Source organism: Vulpes lagopus, chromosome 9, assembly GCF_018345385.1.
Source record: "Vulpes lagopus strain Blue_001 chromosome 9, ASM1834538v1, whole genome shotgun sequence".
Taxonomy (NCBI): Eukaryota; Metazoa; Chordata; class Mammalia; order Carnivora; family Canidae; genus Vulpes; species Vulpes lagopus.
The window spans coordinates 60,715,729-60,731,138 of NC_054832.1; the positions used below are offsets into that span (position 1 = coordinate 60,715,729).

General features: G+C 40.1%; 1 protein-coding gene and 1 pseudogene across 3 annotated transcripts in view; one reads left to right on the plus strand and one right to left on the minus strand.

The window, feature by feature from the left end:
• The window catches only part of TRAM1 (translocation associated membrane protein 1), a 33,820-nt gene extending 31,053 nt beyond the window's left edge, over positions 1-2,767 (plus strand). For all 3 annotated transcript variants that reach the window (XM_041769386.1, XM_041769384.1, XM_041769385.1), the window contains one exon: positions 1,186-2,767. In XM_041769386.1, coding sequence (XP_041625320.1) covers positions 1,186-1,259 — 74 coding nt within the window. In that variant the 3' untranslated portion in view covers positions 1,260-2,767. The remainder of the gene's footprint in view (positions 1-1,185) is intronic.
• Positions 2,768-4,510: 1,743 nt separating this feature from the next.
• Positions 4,511-15,129, minus strand: LOC121498616 (annotated as a pseudogene).
• Between the last annotated feature and the right edge of the window lie 281 nt (positions 15,130-15,410).

Here is a 15,410-nt window from a genome sequence, read left to right on the forward strand (position 1 = left end):
CGCCTGCCTTTTGCCCAGGGCGCGATCCTGGAGACTCGGGATCGAATCCCACGTCAGGCTCCCAGTGCATGGAGCCTGCTTCTCCCTCTGCCTATGTCTCTGCCTCTCTCTCTCTCTCACTCTCACTGTGTGCCTATCATAAATAAATAAAATTAAATTTAAAAAAAAAAAAGAGTTATCCTAAACACTGACTTTATTATGTCTTGTAAGGAAACATATCCCCAAAAACTTTGTTTCCAGACAAATGAGAAAAGATTGTTTATTGCTACCAAAAGCACTGCTCTTAAGACTATTTTAAAATTCTTTTTTTTTTTTTTTTTTAATTTTTATTTATTTATGATAGTCACAGAGAGAGAGAGAGAGAGAGAGGCGCAGAGACACAGGCAGAGGGAGAAGCAGGCTCCATGCACCGGGAGCCTGATGTGGGATTCGATCCCGGGTCTCCAGGATCGCGCCCCGGGCCAAAGGCAGGCGCCAAACCGCTGCGCCACCCAGGGATCCCTATTTTAAAATTCTTATAATTGTTTTTTAGAGTATTCTGTCTTCTGCCACTTTTTTCTGCTTTCAGTAGTAATGCTTTATTTTTAATTGAGATGTAATTAATATATTAATCCCAGGATTGAGTCCCGTGTCAGGCTCCCTGCATGGAGCCTGCTTCTCCCTCTGCCTGTGTCTCTGCCTCTCTCTCAATCTGTCATAAATAAATAAATAAATAAGTAAGTAAGTAAGTAAGTAAGTAAAGTAAATTTCCTTCCTTCCTTCCTTCCGCCCGCACCTGGGTGGCTCAGTCGGTTAAGCACATGACTCTTGGTTTCAGCTCAGGTCATGATCTCATGGTTGTGAGATTGAGCCCCACATTGGGCTCTGTGCTCAGTGCAGAGTCTGCCTCAGATTCTTTCTCCCTCTGTCCTGCCTGTGTCCCCTTTCCCCCCCATCTCAAATAAATAAATAAAATCTTTAAAAATTTGCTACTTTTAGTTCATTGTGTTTAACATGTTACCAGATTTTATGATTGGTTAAATACTGGTAAAGATTAATTACTGCTAAATAAGTTTTACCTAAGGGTATTCAGATATTTATTAGATTTTTAAACTTACTTTTCTGAAGGTACTTTTATTTATAAAGATGATATTAATTTGGATTTCTTTATTAAAGACAGTAACACTGATTCTTTTCTCTTTTCAGAAAATGGTGTAAATGGAACAGTAACTTCAAATGGAGCTGACTCTCCCCGTAATAGAAAAGAGAAATCTTCATAATGAATTATAATCTAATTGATTAATGTCCCCAAAGAAATCTGCTTTTTACTATATCTTTCAGCACTAGAGATTTTTTCTGTCCTTGAAAATACAGTTTGTGCTCTTTGATTCTTGCTATTGTACTGTTGTTTCATGCATTTTTTTAAAGGGCATTTGAGGGAAGGATGATTACTATGAGTGAGAAAAATATTTTAGCTTAGACTAAGCTACCTGCCTTCAAAATAGTTTAGGGACCACCACCATATTTTATTTTGTTTTTTATCTTTGAACGTTTTTCTAATGATTTGGAGAGAGAACTATTTACAAAAATTCTACATAACAGTGATAAAATTTCTTGCTCTCACCAATTTTTTATATTAGCAAGATGGCCTCTTCCAGCAAGGTCATATTTTTTAAGTTATCTTTCAGGGTAAAATGGAAATACTATACAGTTGGAAGTCAAACTTTAATATGTTTTCAGTGTTCTCTAATTTTTAGGAATTTTTGTAGTCTTTACACCTGGGAAAAAAGATTTGTAAATTCACTATAATAATTGTGTGCTTTATTTTATAGGTAATGGTTGTTAATGTTACATCCCCATTTTAAAAAAACAACAACATACTATTGGTTACAATGTGTGGAGAGTTATTGCCATATATATTGAATCAAAAATATATGAACATAAAAGTACCTGTGAAGTAAAATCCTTTCTTGTGCATTTTCAACACTTGTAAACTGGAAATCAGAAAATTAAATATTTACTATAAAGAAGCAAATATGACTATAGCCCTTTTTGATATGTTTATTAATAATGATTCTTAATGGGGCTTATAAGGTCGATATGCACAGCATCTTAGAAAAATATTGCTTAACCTGCAAACCCTTTTTAAAAATAATGCCTACTTAATTTATATCTATAAAAGAATGTCGGGTAATTATATTTGGAAACATTTACTGCACTAATCTTAAAGAAATTGAAAATTCAGTTGGATAAATAGTCTTACAAAAGACAGTGCTTTATGTTATAACTATAGCTTTGGTCCCATCTTTAATTGAGAAGCATTTATCTGTATAAAACATATTTTTGGATAAATATATATATATATATTTGTATCTCTACAGAAAGGCTCTAAAAAACATTTGAGTAAAACATTTGGTTCCCTTTTCTATAATTATCCTTAAAAATTCTTATAGCTATATTTGGTTTTTTTGTTGTCTTCACAGTACCTATACTGCTCCTTTTGGTGTTCACATCTTGTTCTCCGTTTCTCACTTTTGTCACCAGCTCATGTTTGTGCCATTTTTAGTATAAAAGTTGCAGGCTTGTTAGGTCTGCAGTTTAATAAGTTGCCATGCTGCAAGAAAGTTGTGCTTTCTATTTCCAGCTGTTTACTTACTTCCTGGAAAAAGTAGTAGCTCTCTGTAGCATCATGGAGTTTCAGTGGAACCAAATTTTTGCCAATAAAAACTGGCATTATATTGAACTATACATTGAGAAATCAATCAAAATAAAATTTTTACTTTCACAAGCTGTATCCTGGACGTTTTCTTTATTGTTGGCAAGTTTTTATGCTGTTTAAGATTTAATCTCATTAAAATGTACCATGTTTAAAGAGCATAATCTTGATAGACCTTGAGAACAGCCTTTCCCGGGACGCCTGGGTGGCTCAGTGGTTGAGCATCTGCCTTTGGCTCGGGGTGTGACCCCGGAGTCCTGGGATCAAGTCCCACATCAGGCTCCCTGCATGGAGCCTGCTTCTCCCTCTGCCTGTGTCTCTACCTCTCTCTCTCTCTCTCTCTGTCTCTCATGAATAAATAAATGAAATCTTTTTTAAAAAAAGAACAGCCTTTCCAAAAAAAAGTATTCTGCAAAAAAAAAGAGGATTAGTTTCATATAATTTATGAGAGCTATTGAGGGAAAAATGGTTAGTAACCAAATTCAGAGACTACTGAGTTAAAGGTGTTTCTTTACTACAGGACTTTTCAACCCTTTATATGTAAATATGCTTCGTGATGCACCAAGAATGTTTGCAGTGGGGATATAACATGCAATGAATGTGTCTCAACTTTCTGGGCTGGGGAAACTTCTTTCTATGGAATTACCTAACAGCATTGTGTTCTATTCCATACACTATAGGTTTAGGAAAAGAAAAACTCTTTTATATGTAGCTAAAACTTTATAGGCACACATATATATACAAGTATAATTGTTAATTATATAAGCTCTAAATCCCCTCGCCCCAAATGCTTTCAGGAAAGTCCTTACTGACCTCCAGATCGTGCAGGGTGTGTTACTATCACCCGACCACAGGTCACCTTTGAAGCCTGATGGCAAGCCTGTAGGACCATGACCCAGGACAGCTGTCAGACTCATTGAGTAACCTTGAACTAGTTGCTTTGCCATTTGGGGATTCAGTCCTTGTTTCTGTAAATGCCTTTTTGCCTGTATTTTAGAATATGCTTGGTGGTCCAGGTGGAACAAAAGTATTAAGTGCATTCTTCTAAAATTCAGTAACTCCACACAGTCAAAATCAGAACCAATCCTGAAACAAAGTTTCTATAGGTAAAGAAACAGGAGAAATTTTTAGTTGCACATTTTGTTAGCAATAGCCATTGACACCTTGTGTCTGCAAGGTGTTTCTAAAGGTTTTCACTGAAAACTAGTTCTACTGCCTGTCTACATATGGACAACAATAAAAATTTGTTTTTAAGTGATAGTTGTATTAATAATCTTTTTTCTCACAATTTGCATTTTTTTCTCACAATTTTATTCAAAGCGTTGCTATTTTTTTTTCTTAACTCTCTTCTAAGCACCAAATTTTAATATCTAAGTCAATTCCTTGGGAAAGAAATACCATCAAGAACTTTCCTCCAGGACAAAACGATGATGTTCACGCCTCCAAACGACCAAATTTGAAATCTACCAAACTAAAAAAAAAGCCCACACATTAAAAAAAGTAACATATATCACATTCTATGGGTTCCATGCATTTAGCAGCCTTTGCTTGTGCTATGTAATCATCCTTCAGCTGACTTTTAAAAAGTAGCACCCTACCTCATCAAAATAGTTTTTCCATTTGCTTTTTAATTAAAAATAATTAAAACGAAGGAATTCACAACTGCATGAATCATGTCAATGTCATGCATGCACAGCAGATGAAGGTCAGGAGGGCTCTTTACTGCACACATGATTAGGAGATACTGGTCTTCAAGGTTCAGCTTTCTTGCAAACTGAAAAATACCCACATTCCAAGTGATTGGAAGAGCCGATCTCAGAATCCCAAAGGACAATACTGGCACCCAAGAGGTTCAGGGAGTGACAGGGCTTTCGTCAAATTGACAGTTATTCTGTGTAATACGTTTCCCATCTTGTTTCAGTACTTTGATTGAGAGGTCAAGAATCAGTCTGAGAAACTCCCATGTGGAATCTTCTGGAGATGTAGATTGGAATGGCTTTCAAATCATTAATCACATAATCACAGTCTCTCCCTTCTTTGGCATCTCTTCAGCACTGGAATACAGTCTTCTACTAGAAACTGAGACCAGTCTCCTTTAAGATGGTCTCAGGCATCACTACATTTTTTGCATTTTTTTTTAATGTATTCATGAGAGAGAGGCAGAGACCTAGGCAGAGGGAGAAGCAGTTTCCCTGAGGGGAGCCTGACGCGGGACTCAATCCTAGGACCCTGGGATCACGACCTGAGCCAAAGGCAGATGCTCAAAAACTGAGCCACCCAGGCATCCCTCGCTTGTATTTCTCACATCCATGGACCATCATTTGAGTCACTCTGTACCATAGTGACCACCTTTGGTTTCAGTTTGATAATTTCACATAATATGCCCCCATCTCCACCCCCTAGAATCAGTGGGTTTTTGCCACTGTAGTCTTTTCCACCACCCATGATGGCCTACATATTCCCAAATCACTCTCTGCTGGGTTAACACCCCCACTAAGATTGAGAATATTTCCAAATTGCTTCAAATGTAGGATTTTAATGTTCTATAAGGTAAATCTTCATCATACATTATTTACTTACGTCAGAAAAAAGCAGGCCACCATTGGGCCTGTATCTGTGGGCCAGTATCTGTCTATGGCCTCTCCTCAAACTGTGGGTGGTAATCATTTCCCCTGCCCAATACTGTCCTCAGTTCTTTCATTCTTTCTTCTACCTTGTTCAAAAGACTGTCAACTTCTTGGCCCTGTGAATTGCCATCATAACCCAAGGTCCAACACCACCAATCCCTACGGGTAATTCTCAAATTGGCAAAGCTACCATTTTTGTTTATGTAGGTTGCTAAATAACCATGGTCTTGCCCGCTGGGTAGACTCTGTCATCCTTTGCTCCTGGAAAACGGACTGGAGGCCTTTTAGAATGGTCTCACCATCAGTTTCAATGTGGAGCATGAAGTTGAGAGTGCTGGGGATCCCTGGGTGGCTCAGCGGTTTAGCGCCTGCCTTTGGCCCAGGGTGTGATCCTGGAGTCCTGGGATCGAGTTCCACATCGGGCTCCCTGCATGGAGCCTGCTTCTCCCTCTGCCTGTGGCTCTGCCTGTGTGTGTGTGTGTGTGTGTGTGTGTGTGTGTGTGTGTGTGTGTCTCTAATGAATAAACAAATAAAATCTTAAAAAAAAAAAAAAAGTTGAGAGTGCTGTGCCACGCTGCCACCATAATGAGGCGAGGCCCTCTGCCATGCCTGGAGGAGATGACCACGGGAGACTGAGGCTGCGGGACATGCAGGCTGCAGCCCATAGGGAGTGCCCACCTTTTTTACATTTTTAAAGGAATGATTTCAAAAGTAACCCTGAAGGAAACTCTAGGGTAATGCTTAAACAGATGGTTCTTTCCAAAGATCACCCTTGCTGTGTGATAGGTGATTCATTAAGAATCATCTACTGTAAAATTTCAATACAAGGCAGGTTTGGGAATTTTAAAGCAGTCATTAGCAAGTATTAGTTGGGAAAATGAAAGACTAGTAAGCCAGGACATGAAGAGAGTGAATGGGATTGGACTGAGTCTCTAGGTGCTTTAGAAACCGGAAATACAGCTCAATCCCCTAGGATGAAATGAGGCAAGAAGACAAGTTCATAATAATAGTGCCTTGTTAATCTAGTTACTGAGCACTTTTTAAAAGCTATTAGCCACCTACAGAAAGCGACACATCTCCGTGGCTTTGCTCTAGCTTGTGAAGACAGCAGAGAGCTAGTACTTACAAAGACAAACTAGTCCTGTATTTAAGCATGATTTGCTTTACAAAAAGTGCTCTACTAGGTATCTACATGCCACACATTAACCAGCTTTATTCAATACCATTCAGGAAAAGGCTAAGCCAATTTGTCTAGCCTAACTATTCTTAGTGAAAATAATTGTGTTTGCTTAAAGCTGAAACCAAACACTTAGATGTCCTGAAAACAAAAATAATCAGAAAAAAAAAAAATTAAAAACTTTAGGTCCATCACACCGTCTAAATCATGACTATTAGTAACTTTGAGGGTAAGTGAGCCAAAAAAACAAAACATTCCAAACTTCAACCAATTAAAGTAATAACTTTGTTGATTTTTGTTAACATTAATAAGCACTTAATGGTAAGAATAGTAGACCAGAGTCTGAATCTTGACTCCTTCACTGATAACTCTGTGTGGTCTCATGTCTGTGTCTCAGTTTCCTGAGATACCTAATAGCAGCTACCCCACAAGGTAGTTCTGCAAACTAAGATAGTGCATATAAATTGTGCATAGCTCCATGCCTGATGCTCACTGAGTGTTAGTTGTCAGTTCCTAAGGTTGTGAAAAACACAGTAAAGAAATGGCTAATAATATTAAGTAATTTTAATTGTTGCTGCTTCTCCATATATGATCCGTTATACAAGGTTTTGAGCACTCATGTTCTCTAATGCAAGTACAGTGTTTCATGGTTGTTACTCTTCAGTAGGCAGGCCAATAAAGTTGCATGAGATGTTCAAGCCAACATTACAGCCATTTAATCATTGCAAGACTGCAAGCATGCTTATCCATCACAAAAGTTCATAAATCAAACATCCAAGTATATACTGAATCATTTACACTTATGGTGATCCAACAATTATAAAAGCAGCAAAGAGCATGTATAGTTTCTAAAGAACGATTTTTTTTAAATCAGATACCTAGGGTTTATGAAACCATAATTTCATTTAGATGGTGTGTACAACTTCTAGAGAATTTTTAGTTGCTTGGAGTTCCCTTACTTTCTAATGGGAAGTATCAAAGTCCATCAGGTAAATAAGAATATTTACCTGGAATAAGAAAAGAGTGTATTCCAAGCTATGTTTATCAATATACTTGAACTAATCTCATAAAATGTCCTACAAATTGCAATTCAGCAAATGGACCAGAAGCACTGGCTGTTAACAGTGTGTGTGGGGGGGGGGCATATATACATAAGTGTGGATAATGGACGAAATGGACTAAAATCTGAAGACTAAGTTCCTTACTCTGTTGTCTACTTAATGACTGACTTCTGGAGTAATCATTTTTTCCTTCATCAAATATGAAAAACTATGATCAAACTTTTTTATGAGCACAATTAGAGAATATTTTTTTAAGATTTTATTTATTTATTCATGAGAGACTGACACAGAGAGAGGCAGAGATAGGTAGAGAGAGAAGCAGGCTCCCCATGGGGAGCCCAATGTGGGACTTGATCCCAGAACCCCGGGATTACACCCTGAGCGAAAGGCAGATGCTCAACCACTGAGCCACCCAGGTACCCCAAGAATAATTTTTTAAATGCAATTTTACCTGACTAATTTAGGTTAGTAGTGACCTCCTGACCAATTAGAGTGGTCCTTTTCTCTTTCTTGCTGATTTCACTCACAACAAATAAAACTATAAGATACAGGTCATTTATTACTTTATTACTTAGGCAAAATATGCTAAGTACATGAAGAATAAAAAATTAAGTGTGGTTTTTAAAAAGTGAATTCCACGGCTAAAATTAACCACACAGGAAACAACAGATGTTGGCGAGGATGCAGAGGAAGAAGAACCCTTGTGCACTGTAATGAGAATGCAAACTGGTGCAGCCACTCTGAAGTACAGTATGGAGGTCCCTCAAAGAGTTAAAAATAGAGCTACCCTATGACCCAACGATAGCACTACTAGATACTTACCCAAACAATACAAAAATACTGATTCGAAGAGATATATGCAACCCAATATTTATAGCCTAGCATTACTCAATGGTAGCCAAACTATGGAAAGAACCCAAGTGTCCATTGACTGATGAATGGATAAAGAAGATGCAATGGACTATTATTCAGCCATCATAAAGAATGAAATCTTGCCATTTGTAATGATGTGGATGGAGCAACAGTGTATTATACTAAACAAAATAAATCAGTCAGAGAAAGAAATACCATGTGATTTCATTCATATGTGGAATTTAAGAAACAATACAGATGAACATATGGGAAAAGGCTAAAAAAGAGAGAGAGGGAAACAAACCATAAGAGACTCTTAATGATAGAAAACAAACTGAGGGATCCCTGGGTGGCGCAGCGGTTTAGCCCCTGCCTTTGGCCCAGGGCGCGATCCTGGAGACCCGGGATCGAATCCCACGTTGGGCTCCCGGTGCATGGAGCCTGCTTCTCCCTCTGCCTGTGTCTCTGCCTCTCTCTCTCTCTCTCTCTCTCTCTCTGTGTGTGTGTGTGTGACTATCATAAATAAATTTAAAAAATTAAAAAAAAAAGAAGAAGATGCTTTGAAAAATTCAAAAGAAATAAGCAAGGCTTGGGGTGCCTGGGTGGCTCAGTCGGTTGAGTGACTGGTTCTTGGTTTTGGCTCAGGACCATGATCTCAGCGTTGTAGGATCAAACCCCACCTCAGACTCCATGCTGAAGACTCTCTCTCCCTCTGCATCTCCCCATGGACACACTCGTGCTGTCTCTCAAATAAATAAATCTTTTTTTAAAAAAATGGAAAAGAAGCAAGCCTCGGTTCAACTTTATCTTAAAAAAAAAAACTTACATAACTGCACTCAGTGAATAGAAAGCCCGGTTCACACCTTGAAGTCATTTCTCTGTTGATACTATGGTAAGGGGGTCAGTTCTGCCTCAGTGCAGAAACGATACAGTGGAATAAGATGGAGATACGGAGATAGCCATTTACCAAAAAGAAATCTTTTTCTGAAAAGAAATACTCCACCGAGATGCTCATTGAAATTTATGGAGCAAGCACATTTCTAAACATTGGCCATTATTCAGACAGCTCAGGCTCATCTCATGTTTTCTTCTATTATAGAGCATCTTAATTTTGTATGGCTTATGGGTTGTTTTTTTTGTTGTTTTAATAAACACTGAAACAATAAAGAATTTAAAATGCAAAGCCATCTTGCGGACTGTAGCTTCAGGTTTAAGTAATCACTGGTCTCCTTGTTTTACCGTATTTTGACGAGGGCCAACGTTCTAATTACCGTCCAGCATCTCTTGTTCAGCAGGCGGTGCCAATCACACCCCATTATCTATTGATGTGGAGTAAGTGCCCGTTAGGGGCTGCTGCAATCACCACCCTAATTTTCCGCTCACGCTCCATCCACGTCAGCGCTCTCGTCTCCAGAGGTAAGAGCAGCTGTACTCTCTGTACTCATTAACCCAGCCGCCCTTGACATTTGTTCCTTTTTTTTTTTAAAACCTAATGTCGCAAATTCTCCACTAAAGGAAAGACTTTCAGCCTGTGATTTTTTTTTGCATTGATTATTTCAGCTGTGTTCCAGGATCTGCCTTTGCATCTAAAATAGTATTCTCACATTTCACACACTGAGGTTCAAAATTCCAAACAGAAGCCCCACACGGGACTGTGATTTGATGCCACTGAATGGCCCGGGGTGGGGGTGGGGGGGAGCACTGAGTTGGATGTAGGTCCAGAGCTTCATCCATTGATCTGAATTTGGCCTTAAAAAGCATTAGCAATTTGTTTCTTCTTGGTATTACCAACTGCTGAACAACCTGAAGCGATCAGTTATGTAGGCTATTTTACAATTACTGTTTCTCGTTTCAGAGAAGCTTAGTTTTGATGTGTTCCTCCCCTGTTCCGACCCTCCTTTAGCTCTGCAAATGTCTGTGCTTGAGAGGAGAGCTTGTATTAATTACACTCTATCTTCATCTTCCCCCATGTGCAGCAGGGTTCCAGTGGCTCGCATCTTGCATCTGAAATGGAAGAAATGATATTTGCATTTTTATATCCTCATATAGCAAAGGACCAGCCTCTCCTACCTCTGTTCCCAAAATACTCTCCCATAGCCCATTCTTTATTGTCCGTGATCTTTTTTTTTACCTAAGGCAAAATAATGTCGTACTTTATCGATTCTAAAATGTTCTCCCCCTATACGTTAGCATCTCTGGATTAAGAGTGGGTTTTTCAATCAGTGGCGTGTCATAATCACCAGCATTCTTCTTAGTGCACACAAAATAAGGATTTAAAAAACGTGGTGAATTTTTTGACTGTATGAAATTCAGCAAAAATTGGTAGCATTTACTGAAGTCTTACCATGTGTCAATTATTATTTTAAGTGTTCCTCCACCTTATTTTGACCCTCCACAGAAACTCTATGGCAGCCCAGGTGGTGCAGCGGTTTGGCGCCTGCCTTCAGCCTAGAGCGTGATCCTGGAGACCCGGGATTGAGTCCCACGTCGGGCTCCCTGCATGGAGCCTGCTTCTCCCTCTGCCTGTGTCTCTGCCTCTCTCTGTGTGTCTCTCATGAATAAATAAATAAAATCTTAAAAAAAAAAAAAGAAGCTATGAATAGGGAGGATTATTAGCCCTGTTTTACAGAAAGGTGAAGTGACATAGTGACAAAGCCAAGCTTTGAACACGGGTCTTTGACCGAGTGGCTGCTCCTCACTGTGTTCCACCACACACCCTTGCAAGAGGATCATTTGATTTGATCTTCAGTGTTCTTCCTTCCAAAGAGTTTTGCAAAGATAAAGCTACAAACTATAAAATATTAATCATGTAAAGTAAAATAGCATAGGAAGTATTTTAATGTATTCAATAACACCGATAGACCTTTTTCTGGATATTACGAGTCTACAAGAATTCCTAGAACACAGTTCCTACCTTCAAGGGCTCATAGTCTAGTGTGAGAGGCAGACATCCCAGACAATAATATCAACAGTGAGGAAAGTTCTAGAGCAGGGGCAAGTACTAAGGACCTCAGGTATACGGCTGAACTTGAACCAGACTGTCTGGTTTCTGAGAGAAGGCTCCCCTGAGCCTTGAGGCTGTTTTGAATCAGGAGAATTTGCTTCAGGCTTCCTGTACGTTGGATGATGAATGAATGGGTGAGCTAATGAATCAATCAATCACTGAAAAAGGCAACCGCTCTGGCTTGAAAGAAACTGAGCCCACAGCCTGGGGTCATGGATGTGTAAGGAGCAATCATTGAAACCACAGCCTTGAGGGAGCCTGAGAGGGAATGGAAAGAGGTGAAGAGGTGCTAGAGGTTGTGCAAACCAACCAAAAGGGCTTCAAGGGGGAGTGTCAGCAGCGTCCGAAGTTGCAAAGAAGAAAAAATAAAGACTGCAAAACGCTGGTCGAATTCTTTCCCTGGAAGTCGGATGCCCGCAGAGGAGAGCAACAGGATGCTACTAGGTTCCCTCTGCCTCATTTTCACTTAGGGACCTAAGGTCTAAAAGGATCCAGTGGGATCCTTGTGCGGCCTCAACTCCCAGGTGGGCAGCAGGTGTTGGACGCCTCCCAGCTTGGGGGGAAGAGGTTGTGAGGCAGTTTTGCAGTCACAAGCCACCACCCCACCCCAGCCTGCAGAAGATCCAACTGGCAAAGTGCAGGTGAGGGGGGCAGGGGTGCGGGCACACTGCCCCCACCCTCCCCTCGCTGGGGGCTGTGCACGGGCATTCCAAGACCCCGTGCATGAGGCCCCAGGGCACCCCTCCAACCTGCCAAGGTTGGGCACACATTTGCAGCTCTTTCTCAGGCCCCTGGTTTCAGTTTTAACTACTATTATATCAGCTCTTGTGACTGCAAGTGACTTTTTAAAAAAGATTTTGTTTGTTTGTTTGTTTGTTTGTTTGATGAAAGAGAGCACGAGCATGGGTGGGGGTGGTAGGGCTGGGGGGAACGACAGAGGGAGAGGGAGAAACAGACTCTCGGCTGAGCAGGGAGCCCTACACCAACCTGGATCCCAGGACCCTGGGATTGTGACCTGAGCCAAGAGCAAACACTTAACCGACTGAGCCACCCAGGCTCCGTTGAATGGACAATGAACAAATAAAATTAAGCATCACTGTCAAACCCAATTCGTTGAATGAAAAGATTATGAGCAAAAATCAGGAGAGAAAAGAAAAGATTGCATGTCACATGGTCGTCGTGGCCGGGCTGTCACTAAACAGCTATCAGGACTGAGTTGCAAGCATTATGCCTATCGTGTGGGGAGCGATAACCTAGGCATGATTCCCACCCTCACTAGGCCTGAAGTGGCAAGACAAGTAACTGCACACAAAATATACTCTAGTGACTGAGTATATGCATCTTTTCTCTCCATTCTTGTTTTACCCCCCACTCTTTCTCCTGTGAAGACACTGACTGGTGAGAGCTAATTTTCCTGGGACACTCTCAGCAATGTTTATAAATCTGATAGGCAAAGTGCTTGTGTGTTTTCCAGAGTATATACTTAGTATTACTTTATCATTTTGTTCCTCCTCCCCATATCATTGAGCGCTGTAGAAGGAGACCTTGTAGTTTAGTAAAAGAGAGAAGACATTACACTAAGTAGTTCAATGGGAGGGCCCAGGAGGAGCTTGCATCTCAGCTGGAAGGCCAAGAAAGACAGCAACTGGCTTTTAGATTTCACAAACATGGTTGATTTCACAGTTGCAAGCTCTGATTTAAGTCAGAATAAAAAGCTACATGAAATCAACTAAAAGGAGTCTGCTGTCTGGTGCTCCAACAATTAGTTGAAAGGCTCCTACTTTGAAAATAATTCACAGCCCCCTCATCTTTTAAGCTGATGCTGCTCAAACTACAACCAAGGAACAGTTCCTCTTCTGTCCTGTGAATTGCTTGTAACCAGTCCACAATGAGGTAAGTACAAAAAACTAAGTAAGCATTTAGGACTTTAATGGCAATTTGGCAGAATAGTTTTAGGTCTGCTGAATTGAAGAAAAAAAAAAGGAGAGAAATGAGTTTGTGTTTTGTATGTCTTTGGATTTTTTTTCACTGAATTTTTCTATTTATTTTATTATTATTTGTAAAAAAATATTGATGATAGATGATATCGATGATAGATAGATGATAGATAGATAGAGATAGATTCACAATGAATTTAAGACAAAGTCGGTCCTTGTACACAGGTGTTCTGAGAGTCGTTGCTCAGAGCCACTCAGTGGGCCTCAAACGCAGTCCACACAAAAGAACTGGCAGTTAAATACAACAGTTCCTGAAGGATCCAGAAACACTAGTGACAAGTCAGGAGGCACCCTGTAGACGTTCTCATTCAAAACAGAGTTCTTGGCCAGATTGTTGGCAGCTTTCCAGATTTCTGCCAGCAGGAAGCACAGATAAGGAAGCTACACTCCCCTTGAAAAATCAGATTTATCCGGAGTGACGCCTAATTTCACATAAAATCCACAAAAATGTGAGCTGGCCAAATAGCTCAGTGAGACTGAGTGTTACCAGTGGTGTCTTCAGAGCGAAGTGTCACTTCTGTTTCCTCTGACTTTAAAGGAGATAGAAGTGTCTTGAGCTGATAAAGTCACAGAGCCTGTGGCAAAAAAATCCCCAAGCAGCCACGACTGTGTCATCAGTTAAATAGAATCAGGTATTATGGGTATGAAATCAGCCCTTGTGGGGCACCACATTCAGCTAGATGGATGTTCCTGTAGTGACTAAGAGAGGTGAGGTCTGCTGTTAGATTGATTTTAGCCAGGGAGATGCACAACATCCCCTAGCGGAATGCTTCATTGCAACATGGGTCTAAGGATATACTCATTGAACCAGCCCTTTAGCAATCATGGACAACTGAAACTAATGTGTCCTTAGCAAACATCACCAGGTTCCCATTATTTGTATTCTTAGCTGTTCTCAGATGTCTTTAGTTGGTGTCTTTCATTAGACTAAATTAGTTGGATTTTTACAGGCAGAAAAAATATCTTCCCGTATCTTTTGCAGTTTTCCCACGCGTCTATTACATTCTGTGCCCAGTAGGCTCTGAGTAAATGTTGACTAACCCGTTAATAAAATGATGTAAATCAAACAGCAGGTTCCTTTTCTTCACTTTCAGTGCATTTATTTTCTTTGCTGGTGTACTGTTTTATTCAAAGCTCTGTGAATTTGATTTAAATTTTTGGAAATAAAAGAACATAGAAAAATAATACAAACTTAGTTCATTTAGATCCTGTGTCCTCGGGTTTCATGCCCAACCAGAGAACTTGGCAACTGCATATCAAGATCTAATTAGCTCAGGCAAAAATCCAAGCTACTCACCCATTGATGAAACCTCAACTGATGAGATTTCTTGAAGGGAAATTAAGAAACAGAGACCTAAAGCACTATGCTCTTCTTTTCTGTTCCCTTTTCTTATCTCTTCTTGAATTTCCCCAAAATTATGCAGAAATGCTCAGATGGAAACTGAATGTGTTCTTATAGTAATGAACTCAGCCACAACATCCCGTGAGCAAGGGTCTAGTGGACGAGGGAGACTGGAAGGCATGAGGGTAGCAAGGCCAAGAAGAGAGAGCCCAAGAAGATAAAGCTCAATCTATGAAAACAAACCTCAGGCCCTCACTGTAGACTCGAGCTCCATTTCGGGGAGAATCAGCAGCACGTAGGGCATAGAAATTCTGTTCCGTTCTTCCCCCTTTGTTTGTCTCCTTCTCTCCTACATTCATCCACACCATCTCCATCTTTGCTTAGCCAAAACCGCTTCCCTTCTCATAGAAAAGAGGGGAACTTGCTTGACTGGGAGGTTGGGAAGTGGCCCACATTATGTTTTGAATGGAAGATTTCATTTTCATTTGTTACCCCATTGCCTCTGTGATTTCCCTGCAAGTGGAGCCAACAGTTCCTTTGAGAAAGACCCAAAACTCTTCAAATACAGTAAGTCTCCACCTCTCCAAGTAAGATGGCATCAGTGCTAACTAAACCCTTTGAGAATTATTAGCTGTGTTTTAGAATCCTATTATAG